The sequence below is a fragment of the Scaptodrosophila lebanonensis genome, unplaced genomic scaffold, assembly GCF_003285725.1.
Source record: "Scaptodrosophila lebanonensis strain 11010-0011.00,11010-0021.00 unplaced genomic scaffold, SlebRS2 tig00001412-arrow-pilon, whole genome shotgun sequence".
Taxonomy (NCBI): Eukaryota; Metazoa; Arthropoda; class Insecta; order Diptera; family Drosophilidae; genus Scaptodrosophila; species Scaptodrosophila lebanonensis.
The window spans coordinates 10,876,000-10,901,422 of NW_022060739.1; the positions used below are offsets into that span (position 1 = coordinate 10,876,000).

Here is a 25,423-nt window from a genome sequence, read left to right on the forward strand (position 1 = left end):
TTCCCCCTTGCTTCGCCTACACATACATGTGTACATTATTATTTATGGGTTTTTTCTACATATGTACATACATACTGTAGATCGCGTCAGCCCATAAACAAGTGATAAGAACGGTGATCCATAAAGCTCTATCTGCACACATTGTTGTTGTTAGCTCATTGAAAAGCCAGCAGGCGTCTGATTGAACTATTTATTAAGCTTTCGACGCAGGCGTTTTCAATTGCCACACACGCGAACAAAAGCTGGTTGCTGCGCAAAACTTGATAATTGGCGCGAGCGTTTTAAAATGCTGCGCATACTATGTACGTTGAAAAGGCTTTACAAATAATCAGGTTTTAGTTCTGTTTTAGAAATTGAACACTGTTGGCATCAATCTAAAACTCAGCATTCCACCCCACCAATGCAGTTTGTATGGGCTAAGAAAAATTATTTTATGCAATGGCAGAAAAATTAATTAGACAACGGGAAATAGAAACAAGCCATTATGAGAATTTAACATAGATGTCGGAAGCGTACGTAAAATTGAATAAAATTCAATTATCATTGTGGGAATCCAATGTTGGGCGCAAATCTTTTGGATTTCATTTAAACCGCTTAGTCAAGACACCAACCAAAGTTGTTGTAGATACTTTAATATAAAGCTTTTTTTGCAATGAACACACAATATTGTTTCAAAATTGCAATAACTGTTGCTGATAATTATTTGTTATTAATCAAACCTTTTAGCTTGTTGTTTTATGGAGCGCTCTGAATGATTGAAATCAATTTATTTTGTTCAGTTAATTTCTACTATTTTTGTACTTTTAATATTGTTTTTGCCAAACAGCTGTTGAGTTTATGCCGTTCAATACATTCACACATACATACGTACATAGAATCAGCTGCAGTCACCACAACTCTTGTCAAACAGGTGTAGCAGCAGGAGAGGCAAGAGAAGTGGCCCCCCATTGGTGAAAATCACTCAAATATTGTTAGCTCAAACACTCATGCATGCTCTCACTCACTCGCACTCTCTTTGCAGCCCAAATGCGGCCCACTAGCAAATAATAATTTGCTTGCAACTCGACTCTCCCAAATGGTGCTCCCACGCGCCAACGCCGAATGCCGCTCATTATCGTACCCTTTACCCAAAAATGATACAAAGGGTATATTAGTTTTGTGCAGGACGTAGGCAGGATCTCCTACACAATAGAGTGTAAATATTCTTCATCAGCACGATGTTTTGCATTTAAAGATATTGCAGTATGTGTATGAAGGCAAATTGTCTAGTTGTTTTTTTTTTTGTTTTTTTATTTGATGAACAATAAAATAATTAATACAACGAAAGTTAGTTGGTGCAAAGGGTATTTCTATTTCGAACTTGAGCGGCTGTCAAATTCTCTCTTGCTATTTCTAAGTGTGTGTGATAGCGTTAGCGTCGGCGGCGTTGGTGCTCGATTCGTGTTATTGGTTTGGACTTCGTGCTCCCTGCTTCGGGTGTGCGCTCTCCCGGCTTTGGGCTCATTTTCAGTTATCCATAGAGGCACTGCGTCAATCAAACGTTTGCCGCGTTTGCAGTCGCAAGTGTGACTTTCGAACCGTGCGCGTCGTCGTCGTCGCCGTCTTTGTCATTACCGCTAACGCCGTTGCCGTTGCCGTCGTAGTCGTCGTCGCGCAATTACCAACAACAACAGCAACAACAAGAAATCTAAATTGCAAACTTGTTAAATTTTTATAAGGTTTTTCCCCAATTAACAACTAACGGTGGCTGATCGATTTCAAGAAAATAGAAATATAATAAAAAACAAAAACAATTTGATTTGGTCGTTTACATTTTCTGCAGCCTGTCATCATCGTAGTAGTCGTGCGTGTTTCGCGTATGTGTGAATATGTGAGTTCGTGCGTGTGTGTGTGTTTGTGATTGTGTGTACGATTTCCGTGTGGCGTGTGTGCAAAAGTAAAAGCAGCAGCGACAACAACAACAATATTTTTTAGTGCGTTTTCAAGCAAACCAAAGCGGAACAACAACAAAACTGCACATTGCACACTCGCCAATGCAGTCCGTAGTTGGCGTCAGCGGCAACGTCAACGCCAACATCGCTGCCCGCCAGCAGCTGTCCAAAGTAAGTCAGAGAAGGCCCAACACTTTTTTCGGGTTCCATCCAACATGCGCAACATATGCGCTCATTAAAGCGTGGACATCAACAACAACAAAATGTTATTCGCTGTTTCAGTTACTTTACAATATTTTTTCTGTTTATATTTATGCTTTTTATGCTTTGTTATTGTCGCTGTGCGCTGTGCGTTGCATTTTGTGCGCATTTTTGCATGGAAAATGTCAAAAATTGCCAACAATATGTTAGCCACTCACACTCACACACACACACACACACATACACGAACATACATGTGTACTTATACAAAGGCATGCCAACATGCAACCCAGCGGCGGCGCTCATGTGTGTGTGTGTGTGTGTGTATGTATGTGTGCTTGTCTGTGAATTGGCAATAGTTTGTGGCACACAAAACAAAGCAGCGGCAGCTACAACAACAATAATGGCAACAACAGAGGCAGCAAACAAGTGCAACCAGCCAGCGAGTAAACCAACTCGCCAACCAGTCGCGCTACTCAGCTCACTGACGCAACGTTGTTGCCGCCGTCGCACAGTGGGTCTCATTTATAATTAAGCTGGCCAATAAAAATGTCCTCCAATGTGTTAAATGGTTTTCTTCTTTCTAATTGAAATTTGTTTGTCTCCTGAACGTCAAAAAAAGGTACTAATAAGTGATCCAGGTGAATAAAAATAATGGTATTGTTAAGCTCAGTAGTTAATCTTGAAAGATGTAAAAAACGCTTCATTTTCTTCCAAGTTTAAATTAAAAATTTGCTAAAATATAAAGTATATTGTTACAATTTTGGGACAAAGTTTAAAAGTTGAATGAAAAGGCTTTTTTTTAGTACAACAGCTTAACAGCTTAAAATTACTGAATACATTTTTCGACCGTGTATTATGTAATTCCTTCGTTTGCTGACAAACTTTTATTTTTTATCGAAATTTGGACAGTTTTACTTTTTTAGACAATAATTTGTATTTTTCGGAAAGAACTTTAAGGGTAATGTCAAAGCGAACATTATGTTTATTTAAGCAAAAGTTTACGTTGAATGGAAAATTGCAAGATAATCTCTCTAATATCTGAGGATTATTTAAGTATGTAGTGCTCGTAAAAATATCTAGTCAACTAAGTGGCCGATTTTGACCCACTGTGTGTCGTCTCAGTCGCTGCCGTATGGTCAGGGCTTCGCTTACTGCGACGCCGTCGTGGCTGTGGCGACGCTTCCCACAAACCGGCCCACCACCTACTGGAAGCTTCTTACACGCCGAGGCAGTTGGTTGCGAACTCACCACAGTAAGCTTCAAGTTGCCAGTAGAAGCAGCGGCGTCGACGTCGGCGCTCAACAAGACCGACCGACACTTGTCGCGCCTTTTGAGTGCTTCATGTAGCAGGTTTGTCGACGTCTCTGTGTGTTTGCTGCCACAACTGCTGTGCTGTGGCAGTCGCAGTCGCAGTCGCCAACGGTGCCGCTGTCGCTGCTGTTGCACGTTGGCGTTTTCAAGTCTTATGGCATTTACACATTACATAGTTCATTCTTTTCTTCTTCTTCTTCCTTCGCTTTGTTTTTTGATACACTTTGTACCCTGTACGAAGGCTAAGAGGGCATTACGAAATAGTCAGCTTTATAGTTTTAACAACAAAAAGGAGGCGTGGCAGACCCTCAAAGTATAACATTTACAAAACTGGCTAAATTAAAACGAATTTGGAATATTCTCTTGCTTTATCAACAAAAGTATTTGTTTTAATAAATGTTTAAATGCTAAAATGTGTTTAAGAAACAAAAAATTTTTCAAGTTCATTTCTAAACTTCATACCAAAAGTTTAATAATAAGAGATTTAATTTAAAGTATATTTTACAATATTTAAAATGTTTACTTTAAATAATTAGTAAACGGTTACAGAGTATAATAAGAGATTTAATTTAAAGTATATTTTACAATATTTAAAATGTTCACTTTAAATAATTAGTAAACGGTTACAGAGTATACAAAAGAGGACTATACTCTGTTGTACCTGTGGGAAAGTCCAAGTCTAGAAAGCCTTAATAAAAATTTTACTTAACAGTTGAAAGGCAGACCCCAACTTGTAGGTTCATATATGATGACCATGACGAGACATATTGATGTAGACATGTTCGCCTGACCGTCTGTATGAACACCGATAACTTTTTATTCATAACAACTAGAAAGACCAATCCTAATCAGGGATTTACGTATTTTTATAGAGCCTCATGTTGTGAAGTTTCATCTAAATCGGTATATTATATCGTTTAGTTGGCATAGGAATGATTCGTCCAGAAATCAACATTTATAAGTTGTGCAATAATCTGATGTTTTATTAAAATAAAATAAAAATTGAGGAATGATTGATAAGACAAAGTTTATTTTAGCCAAAAGGTTAAATATTAGGAACAGGGTATTCGAAAGTCGAGCTAGCGCGACTTGAACTTTGTTTTTTGTTACTGTTTGTGTGCTTTTTTTTCTCTGTTTGTTCACCGTTGGTTGTTGGCTCGGCCAGTGCTTTTTGAGTCGTTTTTTCTTTGCGAATCCCGTTCGATTTCATTTAGTTTTAATTGCATTTATGCATTTTTAATCGAGTTTGGACGGCGCTTTTGTTTGAGAGAGCGAGTGGGTGCAAAGTTTTGCCAGAGGAACTCAACTTAAGGGGTGCTCGACGAGTTTATGGGCAATTATTTTTAGATGGCCAAAGTTTACACATTAGTTCAACAGGGCCGACGAGACAGAACGAAGGATTAAGAAATAATCACTGCTTTGATTTTATGGCAAGCATGGCGCGCATTAAAACAAATAATCTCGGGCCATCTTTGGCTGTCCAACTGGGCGTATACGCAATATTGCCGCAAGTGTCGCTCAATCAAGTTCAAAAATAAACTTGTTGATGCGCTGTTGAGATTTTGGGTCAAATTTAAACCGCATCCTTAAAAGCCGCCCAAACCCTTTTAAGTGCCACTTAAAATAATCCCATCATACATAGAGATACACACACTTAACCCATCCATGCCGTTGTTGTGCAAAAAATGGTTGCAAAAAATTAAGCGGCAACATATGTTTATCAGCTAATCACTGAATTGCGAATGCGAATAAACACACATACATACATATGTATACAAAGTGAATATACATGCATACATATGTATATATCTGCCTTTTTGTTGCTGTTGTTGCTGTGTTGGGAAATGTAATCGGAGTCCATATGACGAGTAAATATTTTTTTGTTGCAGAGCAAAAGGCGACTAACTGAATGGGCCATATGCTACAAAGGGCTAGACCAAATGCCAAATACATACATACATGCGCGTAGCCAGGATCTCATTTGGGAGGGTTTTATTTTTTATTACTCCGTTTTTATTGATTTCCAAATTCGAGTTTTGAGGCAGTGTAGTATGTTTTCACTAATATTTCTAAAAAAAAGCAGTTAAATATGGGAAAATGGAAACCAAATAAACAATTATTGCCGAGTTACTAAATAAATGCCCAAATTTCATTTTAAAGCGGAAAACTACAAAATGAAAGTTGCAAATACATACTGAATTGCTATCGTTCGCACAGTTACTATATGTAGTTATATACGTAGTAGGAACAATATGTAATCCCGCTTCCGTGATGTCTGATTGTTGGATGTCCGGAGGGGATGGTTTACTGTAGTTACCGCTCTAAACCTAATAAGGGCGGTCCATAGTCCAATTTATTTCGATTATGAGTATTTCCAAAACACAATTAATGATCTAATTTCAGGAAAAATTTCATTTGTATTTTGTTCGGATTGATAGTATTCCATTTCCAGGTTTTTAGGAAGTTCTGAAGGTTTTCAAAATATTTTGTTTCCTATATGTTATGACGCCTAATATTCTGGGTGGCAATTCCCCATCTTGACACCCTTCGCTACAGTCATGCCTATATTGTAGCTGAATATGAAACATGCGCATACATACGCGAACGAACGGGAATTCGTACATATGTATGTATATGTATTCAGATACCGCAAAAAACCGCAAGCTGCTTTGACATTTCATTGTCTGGCCATGCGCGCATCACCAGAGCAGCACCAGCAGCAGCAATCACATTTGCAATCACAAACACACAGCCACATGCATGCCTTAAAAAGTTACCCTGCAGCAACGGACATCAGACCCTCATCGACATCTTAGTCCGCCTCTTTTCGACAGCGCACCATAAACACAAAAAAAAAAAACGTAGTATCTTTTGAGTCGATTCCAGCGAATCGAACTTCGTTTCACCTGTCCTTTTCTTAACCGACTGCAAGTTCTTTTACGTCGAACCAGGCTGACCTCTAGTGATCCATGAAAACGTTGACTCTTAGCGCCAACTGACTCTCAGTACAACAAGGTATATAAAAACGAACACACACATTGACACAGACACACACGCGACTGCTAAATATGTATGCCAGTATGCCAAAAAAAAAAAAAAAAACACGAAAAAAGGCAAGGAAATAACTTCAATGGGCGCCCACGCGTCGTAGCCAACAACCTCCCCCTCTCCCTCTCTCCCATCACCCATCACCCATCTACCGACGCCCACGTTGAGAGTGGTGCCTTGCCTTAACTATCACCTTGTTGGGCGGGCAGGCTTGTCGACTCAAACATTTGTTGCACTCCGCAGCGAACACGAGCGAACTCAACTCGCTCGATTTCACCACGCGACAGACTTTTTTGCGCTCTCTGGGCGATGTGTTGGCGGCTCTGTTTACATATTGGCAATGCCTTCGGGTTGGTGCGACGCTCTTTGACTACGTCATCGTCGTTGGGTGACACGAAAGGTCAGCCAAAGAAGGCGATGGCGGCTACGATTCAATTCCCAAAGCCTGTCACGAGAGCATGGCATGGTCGTCTTCTAAATGAAGGGGAGTCAAGACGTGCAGCTGAAGCCTCCCCCGTAAATAAACTAAATAAAGATAATAATTTGGATTACAAAATGACAGCTTTAGTTATCTAGTCGGGACTATAACCTTTTCATTTTAAAAATGTTTTATTTTTTGTTTGGAGTCCTAAATTATATATTATCCAATATTTTTGACATATGTTCTTGCAAGATTTTTCTTACCGAATCATTGTCTCTTAAGAAATTCTTTAACTCAAAAAGAAATAAATATGTCATCCTCAAGTCAAATTAACAGACCAACATATGTATCTAATAGTAGAAAATATAGTCTTAAACCCCCCCTACTAAGATACTGGCTGAGCCCATGGAGGGAGCGTGGGGCATTGAGGCAACCATATGGGCCGAGCAATGCATGCACGCTACAAATTGGCAATTGGGAGCTGGCGCTATGCTTCATTTGACTTTCAAATTAAAAAGGATGTGACGGGACAAGACACAGCAACTTGTCCTCGTCATCCTGTAGTGGTTGTTGTTGTTCATGTTGTCGGCACGCTAATTGTGTCATTTGTCAAACGCACAAATGAATGAACATTTTTCAAAACGCATTTCGCCACAATATGGCAACATTTCATTTTCAGGATACGAGTAGACAGACACAGAAAGTAACGGAAAATAAACGTAAAATTTTCTTTTCGACTTCGATTCAACCTCTACTCGAGTTTCCTTTGGAGGATCCTTGAGCGCTTGGGGCACACGAGGCGCAGATGAGTAGGCGGTGGCGATTGTGAGCTGGCTTGCTGTTCCATCGCTGGTGGCATCATCTGTTTGGTCATCTTCTGGGCACTGGCCATTGCCTGCTCCAGCGTTTTTTTTCGGTGCTTCCGTTCGCCTTTGGGTTTTGTCTCCTTAACCCAATTGGGGTCATCCTTAGACTTGGATTGCTTGCCCGAGGCAGCGGGCATGGCCAAGGTCCCTAAATCAGCGGCCTGTGCATGCTCCATCAGGGAGCCGAATGTTACAGGCATGAGGAAATATTTGTCTGGAAATAATCATTTAGAAGAATAAGACCCCAAACTGATAAAAGACGTCCGTCCACTCTATTTATTATCGATAACAACTTAACTAAATTCGCTTACCATTAGACTTTTGTAAGAAACCAGAACGCCTGCCAATCTCGAGCGTCTCCTTAACCGGCAAATGCAAATCCTCTGCCTGCATTTCAGTTTTGGTTGCAATGGTCATTAAAATTTCTTGCAGTGTTGCCGGCGACTTGAGGTACTCCAGAGTGTGCACTATAATGGCACCGTTAAAGTTCGGCATTTTTTGTTTAGGATTAGCGCTACGAACTCTTGGACTACAAATGTGAAAGAAGAAATATAAACGTAATTATTGTTGAGCAAAAGATTTGGTTGTTTGTGACAGCAAAGTGTGTTTTATTCTGATTAGCAACAAATAGAAAGCACAAATGATTGATAATTAAGGAGAAGCAGTGTGAACGCTAGTGACGAAATGATTTTCACGAGTGACCTTATTCGATGAGTACTTAAAAAAGTTATATTTCAAGAGTAAAATATTTAGAACATTAGGAGCTTTTTTCATTCACTATTAAAGTTTTAAATAACACATAAACAAAAAAAATTTTATGATACTATTTAGAAGTCGATAAGATCGATAAGATCGAACAAATGTCCTTTAAGTGTTTTCTTTAGAACAGTTGAAGCTATACTTTCATAAAGTTGATGGTCCAGCAATTAATGCAACATTTTGACAATCCTTAACTCTGAACTGCTTTCAAATCCACAACTGAGTGTAAAGATTTCGTTTAGTTTATTTGAAGTTCCTCCATTCGTTAGTGTGATCGAATTTTGCGAGTACGTCAGCGCTTATCGCTTATAAAATGCACACAAGCGGAACCTGATGATGTATAGCGCTATAACAAACAGTTCCTACTATCTATCAATAATCCATGATGAACAGAAAATATTGTCGCTTGACATTTACATCCTGAGCCAGTGCTCTTGGCGTTTCCGCCCATGTTGTTCGCTAATCAGCCAGCGGTTAGTCAAAGGGGCTAATAATAGAAACATATGGCACGTAGTTCTGCCCATTTAATTAAACTATCAACAACGTCATCGTAGTCGGTGGTCGTCGTTGTCGTTGTCGTCGAAGTCGTCGTCGCTGTTGCTATCCCGAAAAACTTTTGTCCCGAACGGCATCAATCATTTTTAGTGGCAATTAAAGCTCAACAGCTGGAACTGTCACAAGAACGAGCATGCGTTTGTTCTTCCCCGTGAACTCTTTGTCCTAGGCCATAATTGAGCTATGATATATTTTTTTAAACGAATTTCAAAGTGCAGCACAGTTGCAAAAGCAAGTCAAGATGAAAAAGTACAGTCTCGCACATGCTCCCAAGCGATGACAGCTGCAGGATAAAACGAGTGTGTGCTTGACAGCTACGGTAATTTAATCGAAAAGTGTCTACAAGCCGCAGCAGAGGCGCACACGCTGTGCACCAGTCCATATGGCAACCATCGGAGCGTGGCATGTGGCCACTTTTCACTTTGTCGTGACACGCCGAGGACAAAGCTACCGGAAGCACAACGGTGCAAATAATCGTGAAAAAATGTCACTGAAGGCATTTGTGCGCCGCAAAATATGCAAAAATTACAAACGTGCTCTGGACACGGCCCAGTTGCGTGGGTGTTAGTTATGGCCGCGTGAGTAAATCTGTTTAGTTTTTATATATATATTTCATTTTACTCAGTGTCGCAATAGGGAAGAAAGAAAACTGACAAAAAAAGGTGATAATATCTAAAAAATAACTTTTGATTGTTAAGGTAGTTTTGGAAAATAATTACCTTAATTTTCTTTTGAAACCTATCCAAGTGATTTTTCATGGCTGTGAAAAACATCGAGCTTCACAAAATAGGTTTATATTAGGTTTGTGCAGCAGGAAGAAGAAGCACCTGCAACCCCAAAAAGTATAAACGAGTATATTTTTAATCAGCATGACAAGACGAATTGTTATAGCCATGGTCCTGTATCCGTCTGTCTGAAAGAATGCCTGGATTTCGAAGACAGCTGAGCCCACAGTGCTAAAAACTTTACTTCCTTTTTTTTAATTTTTATTAATTTTGATAGAAATAACATTATATTCATGGAGTAGTTTAAGCATTTAACAAATTCTTCAGACTTATTCGTTCTGTCTGTGCTCAAGTTTCTTGCATTCAATGCGAAACACTCAATAAAGTGTATACTTGTAGACCATTTACATCGCCAAACCTCACGCCAACAACCTGACCTTAAGCAGATTCCAATTCGCGTTAAGTACAGCTATTTTATTTACACTTTTGCACGAATTTAACGAATTTAACGCTCACGTACGTGCGCACATCACGCTACGAAGGGCGAATCTCCTGTGGGCAGCAAGGGCTCATGAAAGTATGCTACGATTTTTTTCGTTGCCAAGGCAAAATCTGCTTGCAATGGCTGTTTAGATGTTTGTGTGTGTGTTTGTGTCAGCTTGTGGGTAGCGTTCAGATTGCGTTTCATTTCCGTTTTAGATATGGACTAAAAATAGCCACAGCTATAATAATAATAACAACAACAACAGCCTGCAGTGCTTGTGCCATGCATTGCGCAACATGAACTTTGTTGTTGTGTCAAAAATCACATGCTTTAAAGTGGATGAACAGATAATGGTGTGGGGGGTTAGGTTGAGCGTAACGTGCGGTGAATAAATATATGTAGAATATATATTTTTTTTCTTAGCATTTTTGATGTATTTACAAATGGCATGTAGCAGGCAATTTGACAGGCCAGCACGAAAACTCTTTTGTTGTTTTTAAGGTTTCAACACCAACAAGAACGACAACAACAGTTACAATAATAGTAAAGGTAGTAGCGTTGGCAACGACAGTCCCTGTCAGTGCCTGCCGCTGTCCAGCTTCGTAGGTAATATAAAAAGTTGTAGTAAAATTCCATTTAAAATTCAGTGCAAATGTTATTTTAACACTTGTCAACGTGTTGAAACCCAACAGCAAAGTTTTAGTCCAAGGCAGACAGAGACAGAGGCAGAGACAGCAGCATCAGCAGCAGCAGAAACAAAGAGCTGGCAAATAAAATGAATATGGAGTACAGGGAATGCGAAACACAGCACATAAATGGGTGTTGTATGCAAATGTCAGAAACCAAAGCATATATATGAGTATGTCACTAGCATCATATTGTTTATGTGAGGAACAGAAAGTACATGTGTGACTAAAAAGAAATTTGCGACACTCTCTATAGTTTAAATATTAGTTTTAAGTGCCAACTAAAACCAATCTTCGATAACTAACATTTTCAATTTTATTTTATGAAACTGACAGCCTCTGCCAAGCAATTATTTTTTTTAGTACACAGACATTAGAAAACATTTGAGTTTATATAAACAATTTGGCAAACCGGAAATGCCCAAGCAAATGACTTAAACAGAAACAGCACAAATTGGAATTTTAGAACTGCCGACAACAACTCGAACATTCACTTCAAATTAAATTTATGTAGCTAAATATTACTGAGAGAGAGTAGAGGTATACAAATTTTATTCTCGTCCAAAAACAACAATATTTTTGCAAAAAAAAAGGTTTTCTACTGCAGGAAACTTGTAATTTTAAATTACTTTTAATGGCCTATCTGAAACTTTAAACCAATTTGTGGGTAAATTATGAGCTTGGCTGAGCATTGCATTATAGAGTTATAAAACGGTGGACGGCCTTTTAAGGGATAGTTTGTAAATAAGGGGTTCCCATAACCGTATCGTACCTTTGGTCTGGTGAGTAGGTGTGAAGGCATAGTCTGTATACTCGCAGTATGTGTGATAAACGACAACTTTTACATTCTGACAGTAATACTTGTTGTGCCAGATGACCCAACACATTCATAACTGCTCCGCCGTCTTTATGTGCGGCTTTGCTTGAATGGGAATGCGGTGAACGAGTGTGTGTATGTGTGTGCATGAGTGTGTGCGTACCATTAAGACCATGCGAGTGACAAATTATATGCACAATAGCACATTTTTGTTCCTGCCTCCGTAGCCTCCATACTTGTAGCTGCCTTTGGCCTCGGCCGTTGTTGCTTGAGTTGTTGTTTCTGTTGGACAGTATCTGACTGGACATGACTTGTGTGCATGTGTCAGCATCAGTATCATTCGGTTTGCGTAAAATGTTTTATGTGCTCCAAGACATAGCAACGTGCTGTGTGCACTTTTGTTTGTGTATGCATACTCATGTATATCGCTATATATGTATACATGTGTATGCATTTGAATTAACGTAGCGTTGTTTAGTTTTAATGAACTAGCTCTAATGTTTTATCGAGTTCAACAACTAGTTTCTATTTATCACGCATTTTTAAATACCAATGAAATGAGTTACAATTTAATGCATTTTAAAACTAAAATAATCGAAAGCTGATGGTACTTGTTAGTAAAAAAATGTGCACTGTCTACTAAATTCAGGAAATTCCTCGTCTTCTCTACAATTTCTGCAGAGATCATTGAACGAAATGTTGAGTTTAACGGCGTGACAGGGACCAGTAATGTGGTTATGTCAATCCTCTACACTTTTTGAAGTGTTGTGGTTATCTGTATGCCCACAGTTTTCCATAGTAGTCTAACTGTTTAGAACTAATATACTGTAATTGCTTGGAACGGTGAGTTTTTAATAATTTGGCGGACACTCTAGTCGCTAATCAATCGTATAGTCTCTTGTAGCTCATCCCCATTCTCTATAACTTCCCATTTATCCCTTTTCTTCTCGAACCAATCTCGTTCTGATCTTTTTCGAGGGTCAACATGCAAATTTTCCAATGTGTATAAATAGTATGCATATGTGAGCCAATCCACTCCAACTTAAATCAATCAATGTAGCTTAGTTGAAGGTTCTTTAATTTAAGAATTAAGGCTTTGTTTAAAGTGTTCCCAACAGAATTGTTTGTGAACCACAACTGAACGAGCCAAGACCAGTTTTAGTTTGCACAGTACATTGAAATTGAAATGCAGGTCTGTGAACTATTTAAAATCCAATGGCATACAACAATGGTGCATTGCTGTCCTTGTTGTTTGTCTGTTGCTTCTAAAAAATATCAGGGTTCTGCAGATTTAATTTCTGCTTTTGTAGCAGAGCAATAGACATGGCTATTAGAGTGAAAATGTGCGTGTTTGAAATTTAGTTGCATGCCAATTGTACGCACTAATACGCAATGTTGTCTATAAATTTAACATTTTAATTGACTCGATTTGTTATTGCTTTGATACCATAAACTATTTTATGATATTGTCAACCAAAGACAACTCAGATGAGATGTGACACTGAAATAGGAGGATTGGGTCAAAATGTTATTCACAAAAGAAATTATATGGTAAATGAATCTGGAACAAATTTCTAAATTTAAGCTGCAAGTCGAGTTGCTTGCTTATATGTTGAGACTGAAAAACATTTTCATTTTATTTCATACTATGAAATAAATTATGCGAATTGTTGAAGCTAAGTGTTTCGTTCGTGTGTTTTTAATTTTGAGAAAACAAAGTTTACAAATATGTAATTTTGAAACAACGGCGATCGTCTCTCTTCTCCCTTTTCGTACCAATATGTTGGTTCTGTAAGGAAAAGCCTTTAAAGTTCACAACAACAACACACTTTGCTGAAAAGCAAGCGCAACAGAAAAATCATTGTGCTGCCTAAAAGTATGCTACACAAAAATGTAAGCAGCTGTCGGCCAAACAACTTCTGTCTGCGCATTTATGTGTGTGCAGTGTGTGTGTGTGTGTGTGTGTGGGTGGGTGTGTGTGCCAACAGCCTTGTTGGCTGAATGCCTGCCTGCCAATTTCGTTTTGCGTTTAAGTCAATTAATTGAAGCCATTTCTTGCGCTTACTTTGCCCTTCCATGCGACCAGCCAGCCACCCACTCGACTGTGTCCAGCTGTCGGTCCAGCTGTCCAATGGCTGGCTGGCTGCCTGGCTGGCATCAGTTTGCGTCATACTCAGGCTGGCTGTCCTGCCTGCGCAACATGAAGACATTTTGCACACCGATAGCAGCACAAACAGCAATGGAGGCACTGCCACTGCCCTTGCCACGGGCCCCGCCAACGTTTACGCACTTGCGTCTTAATTACTCACACTGCCGTTTGTGGCAGTTGCGGCGGACTGCGTCCAGTTGCGCGATATGCGCGTTTCCATTCGGTTTGACTTTAATCCTTGAGGCTTAAGCGTCTCCCTTTGTGTAGCTGTGGGTGTGCATTGCTGCCTGTCTAAGTGTCTGTCTGTCTATCTGTCTGTCTGGAGCGCTGTGTATTGAATACAGTTAGTTGCCTGCTGGCTTGCAAATATAGGCTAAGCAGCGTTTTGCAAGTTATTTCTCCCTTTTTTTCCTGCTGCTACTAAAGTTTGTCCTGTCTTTGCTATCAGTTGCCCGATGTTGTTGTTGCTGCTGCTCTAAGCTGCTTGTTTTTGGTGTTGTTGTCCTCGCAGGCGTTGTGATAGGCTCCCTGCACATGTTTGCATTTCATTTGTTAGCAAGTTGTCAACATTTTATCTATGTTATTATGTTTTTTTGTGTTGTTTTTTGTTTGCGTTTTTGTTGTACGCCACTTTTTCGACCGCTAACGCCACAACGCAGTCAAGGCACTGTGGTGTGGAATAAAAAAAAAAGTGAATTAGTTTTACAATTGCTGATTTTTATATATTAATGGCAAATAAATTACGTTATTTAATGATCATAGATTTTTATCGAAATCCTGATTGCGAAAAAGATTTGCTTTTTTTCAAGACTCGGGAGAAATCACCAACAGCCTAGCACTTGAAATGAAGGGCACTATAACAATATATTTATATTTGATATAAGAATTCAGAGCTTGTTATGAGTATATACAGTTTTACTTGCCTAGTATTTTGGTTTAGGCTTGTTTTTGGCGAAGTAATATTTCACATGCTGCCTTGATTTTAGATCACTGTGCTCCTTTTACATACACATATACATACGTATACTATCCGAGTTAGTTTCAAAGCGGCTTTTATGGGGCTTAAGTTAAAGGTAAGCCAGGCAGGCAGACAAGCAGGCAGACAGGCTGGCTGGCAGGCAGGCAGACAGTCAAGCATACGCTAAATTGTAGCTGCACATTGGGGCAAATTCTGCACCCACCCACGCCTTTTGCCTCGTTCCTGTTCGACTGTGACTGCCTTGACACATGCGTCATTATTCAAGCGCATGGGAAGCGTGACGTACTTCGCATTTATCATACGGCATACAGATAACGCGTTAGCTGCTGTGCTGGGCTGGTTAGACGCGGCGTATGCGCAATAAAACAAATTAATACAAATATTAATCATGCGCCCCGTAAGCTGCAGAGTTCACATCAAAGGAAGACAGACAGATAGGCACAAGCAATGCCTAACTATGCGGCTTATGGTTGCAAAAATTGTACCAAGTGCTGGAAAATTGTGTTATAACAGTAGTTTTTCTTTTTACAGTAGTAGTTGTTGTTGTTGTTGCCGCCGGCGGTCATAAAAATTCAAGTCTAACTTGTTGCGCGCGTGCCATGAATATTTTGGGGTTCTCGACAAGGAGAAAATTACTGAGAGAGAGAGAATGGGGTTGGGGTTTCAGTTCGGGCTGCCATATGTCCACTCATGCGTCGTGAGCGTGGGCGTTCTGCTGAGCGAGAGCGGGTGAGAGAGCCGCTGTGGGGCCTTTGAGTGAAAGTAAGTTTTGAGTGAGTGGGCGGCTAGCTGCTCAGGTGGCCAGGATGAGAGCCGCTGAGACACGGTGGCGCCCAAACCAAGCCTCCTGCTTTGTGTGCGTAATTTTCAACGTGTCCGTATGCTTTCATGTCCTTGCAGATGATTTACTAACTTGTTCATTAAGTTGGTAGCGCATATAACCAATATTACGTTTTGTTCGGATAGAATGGGCATTACTTCATTTATTAATGCTTGTAAACGGATGAAATGCCTTAATGCGCGCCATTGACATTTTTATGCTTATAATATATAAGCGAGCATAAATATTATTATACTTGTGAAAGAATGCATATTCTGCCTGCCTGTTATTCCTTTATAGATTACTAAAGCAGCTGATTGGAATCAAACTGCAATCCTTTCCTTGCAGTTTTAGGATGAATTGGGTGAGTTTTTTGCCTGAAGCCTGGCCCACGATTTGGGAAATAAGTAAGTCTCTGCTCGTTCTTTTCCTAGCGTATTTGCCATGCCCTTACTCTCAATATTTCCGACATAAGAAACTCGGCTGATGCGCATTTTCTGGGTGTTTAGATTTTTCTCCGCTCGTGAGCATATTTTTTTGGGCAGATAATGGTAGGCTGTCAAGATTTTATCCCCACGAACGCCATATATATGAATACGCTCTTATAAGTTAGCAGCATCTTCAGCTGCCTTCCATATGGTGATAATTCTGCCTGAAAGATACTGCTCAGCAGCCAAACAACTTATTTTAAATATAATTATTATTACATTCTGCATCATCGTGTAATTTTATAAAAACTGTAACTTAAAGAAAAAAGTTATACATAATTTTACATAGCGGTTAGCCCAGTAAGGCGTTTAGTGTTTTTTTTTAATAATTAACTTTTATTCTTTAGTGTGGCTTTCGAGGCACCAGCAAAGTAACTAAATTAGTTGACAGTCAAGTTGGTTGCATTTTTTAGTGGAGCTAATTAAATTTGCTTTCCACTCGCCTACTGCTGTTGCCAGAGTTGTTGTTGTAGAGCTGTAGGTTTACCGCGGTGTGTGGGTCCTGCGCTCAGTTTTATGCCCGCCGTTTAATTGCATTTTTCAAGTTGGGGAGCATAAAAAATGGGAGAGCGCGCTATAAAGCGAAGCGCAGCTTATTGAAATCACCAACGCGTTTGAAGGCAAGACACGCGCTCAGATACATCCACACACATATATATATATATACAAAAATGTGCAGTTATAGAGAACTATATATATATATATGGCTTTCAGATCAGCACCGCTTATTAAACCCTAATAATTGTGCAAATATTTAACAGCCACCGCATATACTTATATATTTAATTTTCCAAATCACTTCAGTTATGATAAATAATTGTGAAAACATGCAAATACTTTAAATTTTAAAACTTCACATTATGCGCATTATTTTATTACGGATTTAGTTTTATTATTTTTTGCTGCCATTTAATTTTCATTTATTATTTTTGTAGCTGGAATTTAATTTTATGCAAATTTATTTCGCTCGTCGTCACAGTTCAGAATAACAATAATGTATGCCACTAAATGCTTAACTGCATGCAAATACTTACACTGTAAACTAAATTAGAACTGAAATGAAGATGTTTACATAATATGGAATATAAGTTCTTTGAATTCAGCTTTAAAATGGTGTTCCAAATTTGCTTGCTGGCTTCAAAATATATTGCGCTGACGATTTCCCAATGATGAGATGAATGCATTTCCCAATCGTTCCAAAATGCTCGTAACTTGTGCATTTTTCAAAGGCTTCTTTTCATAAGCTTTTTTACAATTTTCTTAATTTTTTTTTAATGGGTGACTATTAGTATAAACAATGCTTTGTTTCCATGTTATAAAATGCCTTAGCATATGTTTTAATTTAAAGATTGTTTATTCACAATTTTGCACTTGTTTTAAAATAAATGATCTTCAATCGCTATTATTCCCTTTTAAGGACTCAAGTACGTTTTCGATTATCGGGAAGAGTTAGTTAGCTAAAGAGTTAGTTAGTTAAAGAGTTAGTTAGTTATATTGCTATATTGCTGCAAGGTGTCTTAAACATTTTTTTATTTTTCTCACTTGCTTCAATTTGTTTTCAAACCGTCTGAGGTAGGTTTTCTATTTAGAAGTTGTGTTTAGGGAAATAAGCTTAATGACATACTTATTTTAAAATTCACTCTAAAATTCCAATGGTTCAGGTGTGCGTTTAGAATACAATTATAAGGAGATGCAAAGAAAGCGATCTTATAGTGGTCTCTTTTTTCTAGCAGTGTATATGCATAGTTATTTGTTATTGGTTATCTAACATTTTGCGGGCAGCAGCACGGACGTTACGCATACGCCGCATTGACAGTTTGTTGGGCGGACTTACACATGCACATAAAATAAAAAACACTCAAAATATTTATGAAATACAATTTACGCATGCATATTACATGGACTTGACTGCACTTGTTGTGTGTGTGTAGGTGTTTAATTTTTCCACAGCAATATTATGCATTTGACATTTGGGGTTTGGATTATTTGTTACACCTGCAACTGATGTTTTAAATTTGAAATTTGTTGAGAAATTGTGTTTTGTTTTAATTTAACTCAATTAAAGCCAATGAATTTTAATAAATGACAAATTTAAGGCAAGAATTTATTTACGTTTATGATTGAAATTATTTTTAAATAAAATGTTGTCGTAGTGATTAAATTTTATTGGAGAATGGCTTTGTGGTTTTGATTTACTTTGAAAATTCACACTTTGTAGACAAATAAATGCAATTCATGTATTAAATTTCATTAAAAGGTCCTTTATTAGTGCCGTAAATAAACATCGACACATCGATGTAATATTCAGTAGCAGATAAAAAGATACTCCCTAGGCGGTTTCATTTCTTTTGATGCTGGTGGTTATGGGACTTTTCATTGATTGATTAAATATTTACCACTTTGTCACTTATTTTGCCAAATTTCTGCTGCATTTAAATCGAGGGTTTCCTCACAATAGTCTGTGACATCGTCTTCCCCTTCTCTCCGCTTGTCCGATCCCTATCTCTATGGAAGCCGAATTGTTTGTGTGTGACGGCTGTGTGTCCAGACGTGCATTTATGATTTGCTTTTAATTAAAATGAATATTTTATCGCTTTCAATAAACAATTTTCGACAAATACTACAAAGTTTTGACTTTCACGGGCAAACTTGCTAAGCGCAAACGAAACAGAATCAAATCAAAACAAACCAAAAGCAAAAGCAAAACATCAGCGAAATTAAAAATGAAATTGCCCACACAAGACCAAATAAAAACAGAGACGAAAAGGAAAATACTCGCACAAGAAAGTTGCGAAAACTCTTTTTCGTCTGCTCTGCCCAAGTAATGTACTCATCTGTTTTTCTTGCTTTCTTTCCTTTTACTTGCAGCGCCGAAATCAAACAAGTGTAAATAAGTTGTGCAAAGGTTTGCCTCAATGCCGCTGATTTATACAGCAAATTAAGAGCAACAACAGCCGGCAGCGGAGAGCCATTAACTTGGCAAGTAAGCCAAAAGCAAGAAAAGCGAGAAAAGCGAGAAAGCTGTCGGTCGGTCGGTCGGTCCGTCGGATCGGATCGATAAGAGCGCGGAAAACGGAAGTGCGTGCACAGCGTGTTTACTAATTTATTTATGAGATAATTTCTAAATTAAGTGCTGAGGAGGAGGCAGACGGCCGAACCAACTTCAAGGCAAATAGGAAATTGGCAGGACGGCTGGCTGGCTGGCTGGCAGCCTGGCAGCCTGGCGTCTGTCAAAGGCGTCGCCCACGCGCAACAAGCAAAACAGACGGCAACATATGCATTTTAACCAGCTCGGAGTTGGCCAACATGTTAGTCGAAGTCGATAACGGCAACGCCAACGCCAACGCTGCCAATGCCACTGTTGTTGGCGGCAACAACTTGCTCACTACTCTGTCAGCATCCTCGCCGATGTCGCTCTGCGCGTATATAAATAAATACAACTACTCGTATATAAATTTTCAATTGACAATTAACTTAAACGACAGCGGCGAGTAACGACGAGCTGCGTATTTCAGCAACAACTACTAGTATATAGTATAGATATACGGGCAGGAGTGACTCACTGCCACGCAACAGCTGGCAATTGGCGTCAAGCGAATAGACGCGGACAGGCGGTTCTGGGCTAGGGTCGCCCACACAAGGGGTGATTGCGATAATTAGAATGGCAGCAGCCACTGTAACCACACACTTGGTGCCCGGCACGGGCACGACGCCCAAGGCCGGCAAGGAGGCGTCCGAGGTGTGCGATGAATGTGATTATTATGGTAGCAGTGCAGCGATTTTGATCGATAACAGCACCCAAACTGAGAGTGATGAGAAGGAAGTAAAGGAGCAGGAACTGGAGCAGCAGCAGGAGCAGGATGAGCAAAAGACTACACAAATCCCAGAGTTGCAGGATCTGCCAGAAGAAGCCACAGAGAATTGTATACGAAACGATAAGGATAACGATAAATCTAGCGATAACGATAACAATAATCCAGCTGAACAAGAACAAGACTTACAACTAGATGCAGAAGAGCAGGAAGAGGAAGTACAGGAGCTGAAGCAAACCGACCAAGACAGCGATAGCGATAGTCTGGACGATGTGGCCAGACTGACTGGCCTGGCACTCGAAATGGGCTATGCGCGAATTATCGACTACGATAACTTGCGCATCATCGAGCATGTTATCGAGAGCGATGAGGACGAGGAAGCTGGCGATGCCGATGCCGATGCCGCTGCCTCTGCTGCCACAACAGGTGGCGGCACCACACAGGAGGAGGAACTGCAGCAGGCCTGTCACGACTTGGTGGCGTTTATTGGCGAAAGCTATCAGCTCATCGATAGATCGCCAGCCAGCGCTCATATGCCCGCACACAGCTCGGCTAGCCAGGCGGTGGACAACAACAACAACAATCGTAACAATGGACGCAATGAAACGGTTTCGTATGCCACACGTAACAAGCCAGCAAAGAAAGTACAAATTGCCATCAATAAAGTCGAGCAACTAAATCAAAGGGCAACGAGTAGTACGACAGCAACGGCAGCAACAACCAGTGCACTGATCAGAGCCTATAAATCGAAACTGACACCATTGGCGCCACCGTTTCAGCCCGCAGCGCTGAAGGCCAAGCAGCAGCAACAGCAGCAGCAGCTGCTGCAGAACCAGCAGGCCAACAGCAGCAACAATAGCAACATGGCCGTCGTGCCAACAGCAGCCCCAAGCAGCAATCATGGCGCAATGTATGCCACCTACGAGCAAACCACAGTCTACTATCATCAACAAATGTTGCAGCCACCCACAGCAGCCCAGCAACATCAACATCAACAGCAACAGCAGCAGCAGCAGCAACAGTTGTCACCCACGCCGCACAAGCAGCATTGTGCGCAGCATGGCGGCATGCCACACATACACTTACAAGCCGCAGGCGCTGGCGCCGCCCAATTGGTGCCCGTGCAACTAATCACCTTGACGCCGCCATCCACGGCAACTGCAGCTGCGGCAGCAAGTGCGCCTCAAGCAGCAGCAGTGGCAGCAGCGGCTGCAACATCGATTGCTGCTGGCGCCTGGCCACTTGTGGAGGCGCCAATTTACATTGACATCAATGGCGAATATCGGAGCTTTTGTCCGGCACATGGACCACCAGCCGTGGCTGCCCCTGTTGGCGCCAATGCGCAGCCACAGCAGTCCTTGTTGTCGCACCACCATCATCATCATCACCACCAGCACCAGCATCAGCACCAACATCATCTCCAACAGCAGCAACAGCAAGCACAGCAAGCGCAGCAACAGCAACAGCAACATCTTCAGCATTTGCAACATCAGTTGCCAACTGCCGCGGCCTGCAACTCGACTTCGTCGGTCCCTGTGAGTAATGTTAATGGAAATATCGGCCATGCCACCGCACCGCCACGCTTGCTTATGCAACTGGACACTGGTGTTACAGTGGCCCATCAGCAGCAGCAGCAGCAGCAGCCACAGCAGCATCAGCAGCCGCCGCCGCCGGCACAGCAGCAGCAGCAGCAACAACAACAAATTGTCGCCGCTGGCAAGCGCAGCAAAGTTTATCGAGGTGAGTGCCCGTTTTATGACATTTGTTGTAGTTGTAGTCGTCGTATAGTGGCTGTCCAACACACACACACACACACACACACTCACACACACTATATAGATACATATGTATACGCCAGTGTGTGGCCGTTGTCCGGTCACCCAAGGCTATTCGAGTCCTGTTATAATGCCATCCCTCTTAGCCGGTTGGGCACTCGTGTACTCGCATATTCGACCACACAAGTTAAGTCCTGGCACTGTCCATTTGGCGCATTAAGACACCACCAGCTTGGCCTGCCAGGGGTTAATCAGTTGACTAAAGCCTCTCATCGTTGCTAAAATTAAGTTTCTAGTCTCTCGCTCTCGACGTAGCCCCTCCAGTGTGTCTGTGGATCTGCTGGACTATGGGCTTAGCAGGATCACAAATGTGAAGAGCGCATTAGACGGTGCCAAGCCAAGTTAAACACAGCTCGAAATTAATCATTGCGCTTGTTAGTTAGAACATAATAATGTAGCTGTCGAGCATGGAGAAACGTACTGTTTGTACGGGAATTAATGGGAATTATGTTTGACGCGTTTACATAAAACTCAATACGAATTCTCTTTCAGAAGCTCTTAAATATTAACACTTAAAACGAAATTTAAAACAGCTACTGAAACCTGCAAAGTGCTTCTCTACGAGGTAACTAATTGAAGTCACTTTAAGCAACAATAGCTGATTAACAATATTTCTGATATATACAAGTAGTAGCTGATATAATAGTTTAAATAACAAAATTTTGGGACTTAAAATAACATAATGCTCCCATTTAGTTGACGTTTTATCTTTGAAAAAATTTACATGCACTTTTATCTAGATATATAAAGATACTTATGAACATTTTACATTTTTTACAACTATAACTTAATAAATTACTGATCTGATTCATTTTAAATAAAAATAATGCCAAAATAAATGCTAGACAAAGAAAAAAATAAGAAAAAATAATAAGAAATTGATGTATTGTATAAAAGATTTGATTGGATTTAAAGCATTTAGATCAAAATGTATAAGCTTTATTCATATATTGTCTCTAATATCAGTTCCACCATAATGTGAGGGTGGAGTATAACTTAATATTTCTATATAATTCAGATTCATTTGGTTATCCTAATTGGTGCCACAATAGCGTCTGAGGAGCTGCATTGGCATTGGCTGCGTACTTACTTTTCCATATTTTTTTAAAGTCAGTAGCCATTTCTTTAATAGGCTATTTTTAAATAGCCACATCAGCTCAGGTCGATTATATTGACCGTAAAATTATATCACGTATAGCTTTCCCAAATATCCACAAAGATTTATCATTCACTTTCTTCGATAGACGTTGAGTTTTTCAAGAGTTGATAAAAGAAATCTCCTGTCAGAAAGCAATCTTCACTAATTTCTGCAGATGAACGACACAAAACTATCTAGTGCTGGACACTATTCTACTCATTGCATATCTATATATTCTGATTCGCAAACTGGACCGTATCCAGCTGTGTGCGCATGCAGATGACGTAGATGGACACTGTGGCAGTCTAAAAACTGAACTTAAATCCAAATCTAGCAGTTCTTCTCCACACTGCTCTAGTATATTGCTTCACAGTTTTCTAATTTCTGTCTTTTTTTCTCAGCTAGCCACACGCTGTGGTCTTATGGAGTGCCCGTCATTCAGATTGTCACACAAACATATAGATATGCTTGTATGTGTACGGTCGGGAGTGCACGCATATCCATACCCATAAGCAACGGTGTCCATTTCCTTTTGTTGCGCCTGCTTTTCACACATTTTCACTTATATAGTCGAGTTTCCAATTTGTATACTCTTGACCAGACGGGTGTAACGGCTTTGTAACGGCCCAGATTTGTGAATAACCTCTTTGTTGTTAAAGCTATTGCCGCCAATTTCGTACTGCAGAAGTTTTCTAGAATTTCAATTTATAGCTGCCATAATAAAAACAATCAGGCTTAGGAAACTCCTTTGTCTGAAAAGCTTCTCCGCTTACAAAGTTATCGAAAACAAACTTGTTGATGGAACGTCTGTTGACATCCCGAAAAAGTTGCAGGGTTTGAATTATATTGGATTAATATATAGTTGGAAGTAGGAACGATTAGGTTTTAAATAAAATTCTTCGTCTGTAGAACTGTGTTGCTCATAAAACTATGGCAACCAAATGGCAAATGCTTCCAACTGGATCCATCTTCCATATCATACTATATATGTAAAAACAGAGAAGCAGATTTGTAAGGGCATATGGGCTTTGGTGCACCAAAATGCGTCAATTTGCTGTTTCTTTTTTGTCAGCCATTGGCAACAGGGCTTACTGCCAAAAAAAAAAAATGGTTTTGATCTCTGTTTGCCTCTTTGCTATATCTATATTTTTTTCCTACATTTTTTATTTGGCTTTTACTCTGTGCCTTCGTTGCATTGCCTGGCACTCTGTTTGGCGTCGCCATTTTCAATTTTTGCTTACGCCTCTGTGTGTGTGTGTGTGTGTGTGTGTGCGTGTGTTGTGAGTGTATTTGTATAAAGTGCGTTGTACGTTCCATGTGGCATGCAGCATTCGTCCATTCGTCTATGCGTCCGCCTGTCCATTTGTCTGACCGTCGACCGTCTGCCTTTCTATCGGTCCGTTCAGTCAGTTGTCGTCGCCATCGCCATTGCCATCGCCATCGCTTGATGGCCTCCACTGTTAATTTTCTCATTCCCCGACCGCTTGGCTTTTGGCTGCCATTCTGCCTTTCTGCCATTTTGGCAGTTATCCCCCCATCTTCGATATGCAGACCCTGACCCACCACCCTGTTGTCATAATTTTGACACTCACTGTGCGTTGAATGCGCGCATATTTTCAGTGCTTTTGCTTTTTGACTAAAATTCGTTCGGTTTTTCGGTTTGGTGTCCTTATTTGTTCATTTTTTTGCTGCCTGCCTTTGTTTGATTTGTATTTTCGCTCGTTGCACTTTTTAATGTCGTTTGTGCTCGCTTGGCCATTTTTGTTTATTTTTCGTGCTATAATTTATTGTGTAGTTTGCTTGCTCGCATTCATTTTTTCGGCATCCCATTGGTTTATGGCTTGTAAGTTGTTTATTATTAATGTTTGGCTTATGCTGGCTGGCTGGCTGGCTGGCTGGCTTGCTGGGCTCCGAATTGGGGCTCGCCATTGTCGCAGCCACTGCATTTTACAGCATGAGTTCATAATGAAGTCATAGTTATCTGCTTCGAAGCGGCCCATAGGCGGCCCAGCCTGCTCTGCTGGCTGTTTTTACCATATTTGTTGGCCATAAACTACGCGTATGCGTCATAATGCGACAATAAAGCCGGTCCTCAGCTCCCCAATCCCAGTGCCAATCGTTTCCACTGTTGTTCTTGAGCGGTTTCTTGTTCTGTTTTTTTTTTTGTTGCGCCGCACACACACACACACGCCCAAATAGATAGATGTGTGTAGTGCATTAGCGGCATTTATGCATTGCAATGCGTGGCATTAGTCATTGTGGATGTGGCTGTGAATGTGGATGTGGCTGTGGTCGTGGAGTGGCAATTGTTCAAGTGCTTGTTGGCTTCGGAAAATGTGGCAAAATTTGGTTAGCCAATGCTGGTTGTCGTTGCTGGTTGGTGGAATTGGGAAAG

At 40.4% G+C, this 25,423-nt stretch overlaps 2 protein-coding genes across 2 annotated transcripts; one reads left to right on the plus strand and one right to left on the minus strand.

The window, feature by feature from the left end:
* Positions 1–7,547: 7,547 nt before the first annotated feature.
* LOC115631878 lies at positions 7,548–8,364 on the minus strand. Its single transcript, XM_030528726.1, has 2 exons — positions 8,093–8,364; positions 7,548–7,995 (listed from the first exon to the last, which is right to left on the minus strand). The coding sequence occupies exons 1-2, from the start codon at positions 8,274–8,276 to the stop codon at positions 7,667–7,669; spliced, it is 513 nt and encodes a 170-aa protein (XP_030384586.1). The 5' UTR covers positions 8,277–8,364; the 3' UTR covers positions 7,548–7,666.
* Positions 8,365–19,904: 11,540 nt separating this feature from the next.
* LOC115631365 (GATA zinc finger domain-containing protein 10-like) lies at positions 19,905–22,867 on the plus strand. The gene is made up of 3 exons (XM_030528084.1): positions 19,905–20,872; positions 20,951–21,822; positions 22,857–22,867. Exons 1-3 carry the CDS (start codon positions 19,905–19,907, stop codon positions 22,865–22,867), a joined length of 1,851 nt encoding a protein of 616 aa, XP_030383944.1.
* The last annotated feature ends 2,556 nt before the right edge of the window (positions 22,868–25,423 follow it).

What these genes read in the sequence shown, in the direction of transcription:
- LOC115631878 (XM_030528726.1), bottom strand. Translation starts at nt 8,276, where the DNA reads ATGCCGAACTTTAACGGTGCCATTATAGTGCACACTCTGGAGTACCTC. An exon ending in TTTCTTACAAAAGTCTAATG is followed by an intron (nt 7,996 to 8,092) that starts GTAAGCGAATTT and finishes GATTATTTCCAG; the next exon opens with ACAAATATTTCCTCATGCCT.
- LOC115631365 (XM_030528084.1), top strand. Translation starts at nt 19,905, where the DNA reads ATGGCAGCAGCCACTGTAACCACACACTTGGTGCCCGGCACGGGCACG. An exon ending in AAGCAGCAGCAACAGCAGCA is followed by an intron (nt 20,873 to 20,950) that starts GCAGCTGCTGCA and finishes AGCCCCAAGCAG; the next exon opens with CAATCATGGCGCAATGTATG.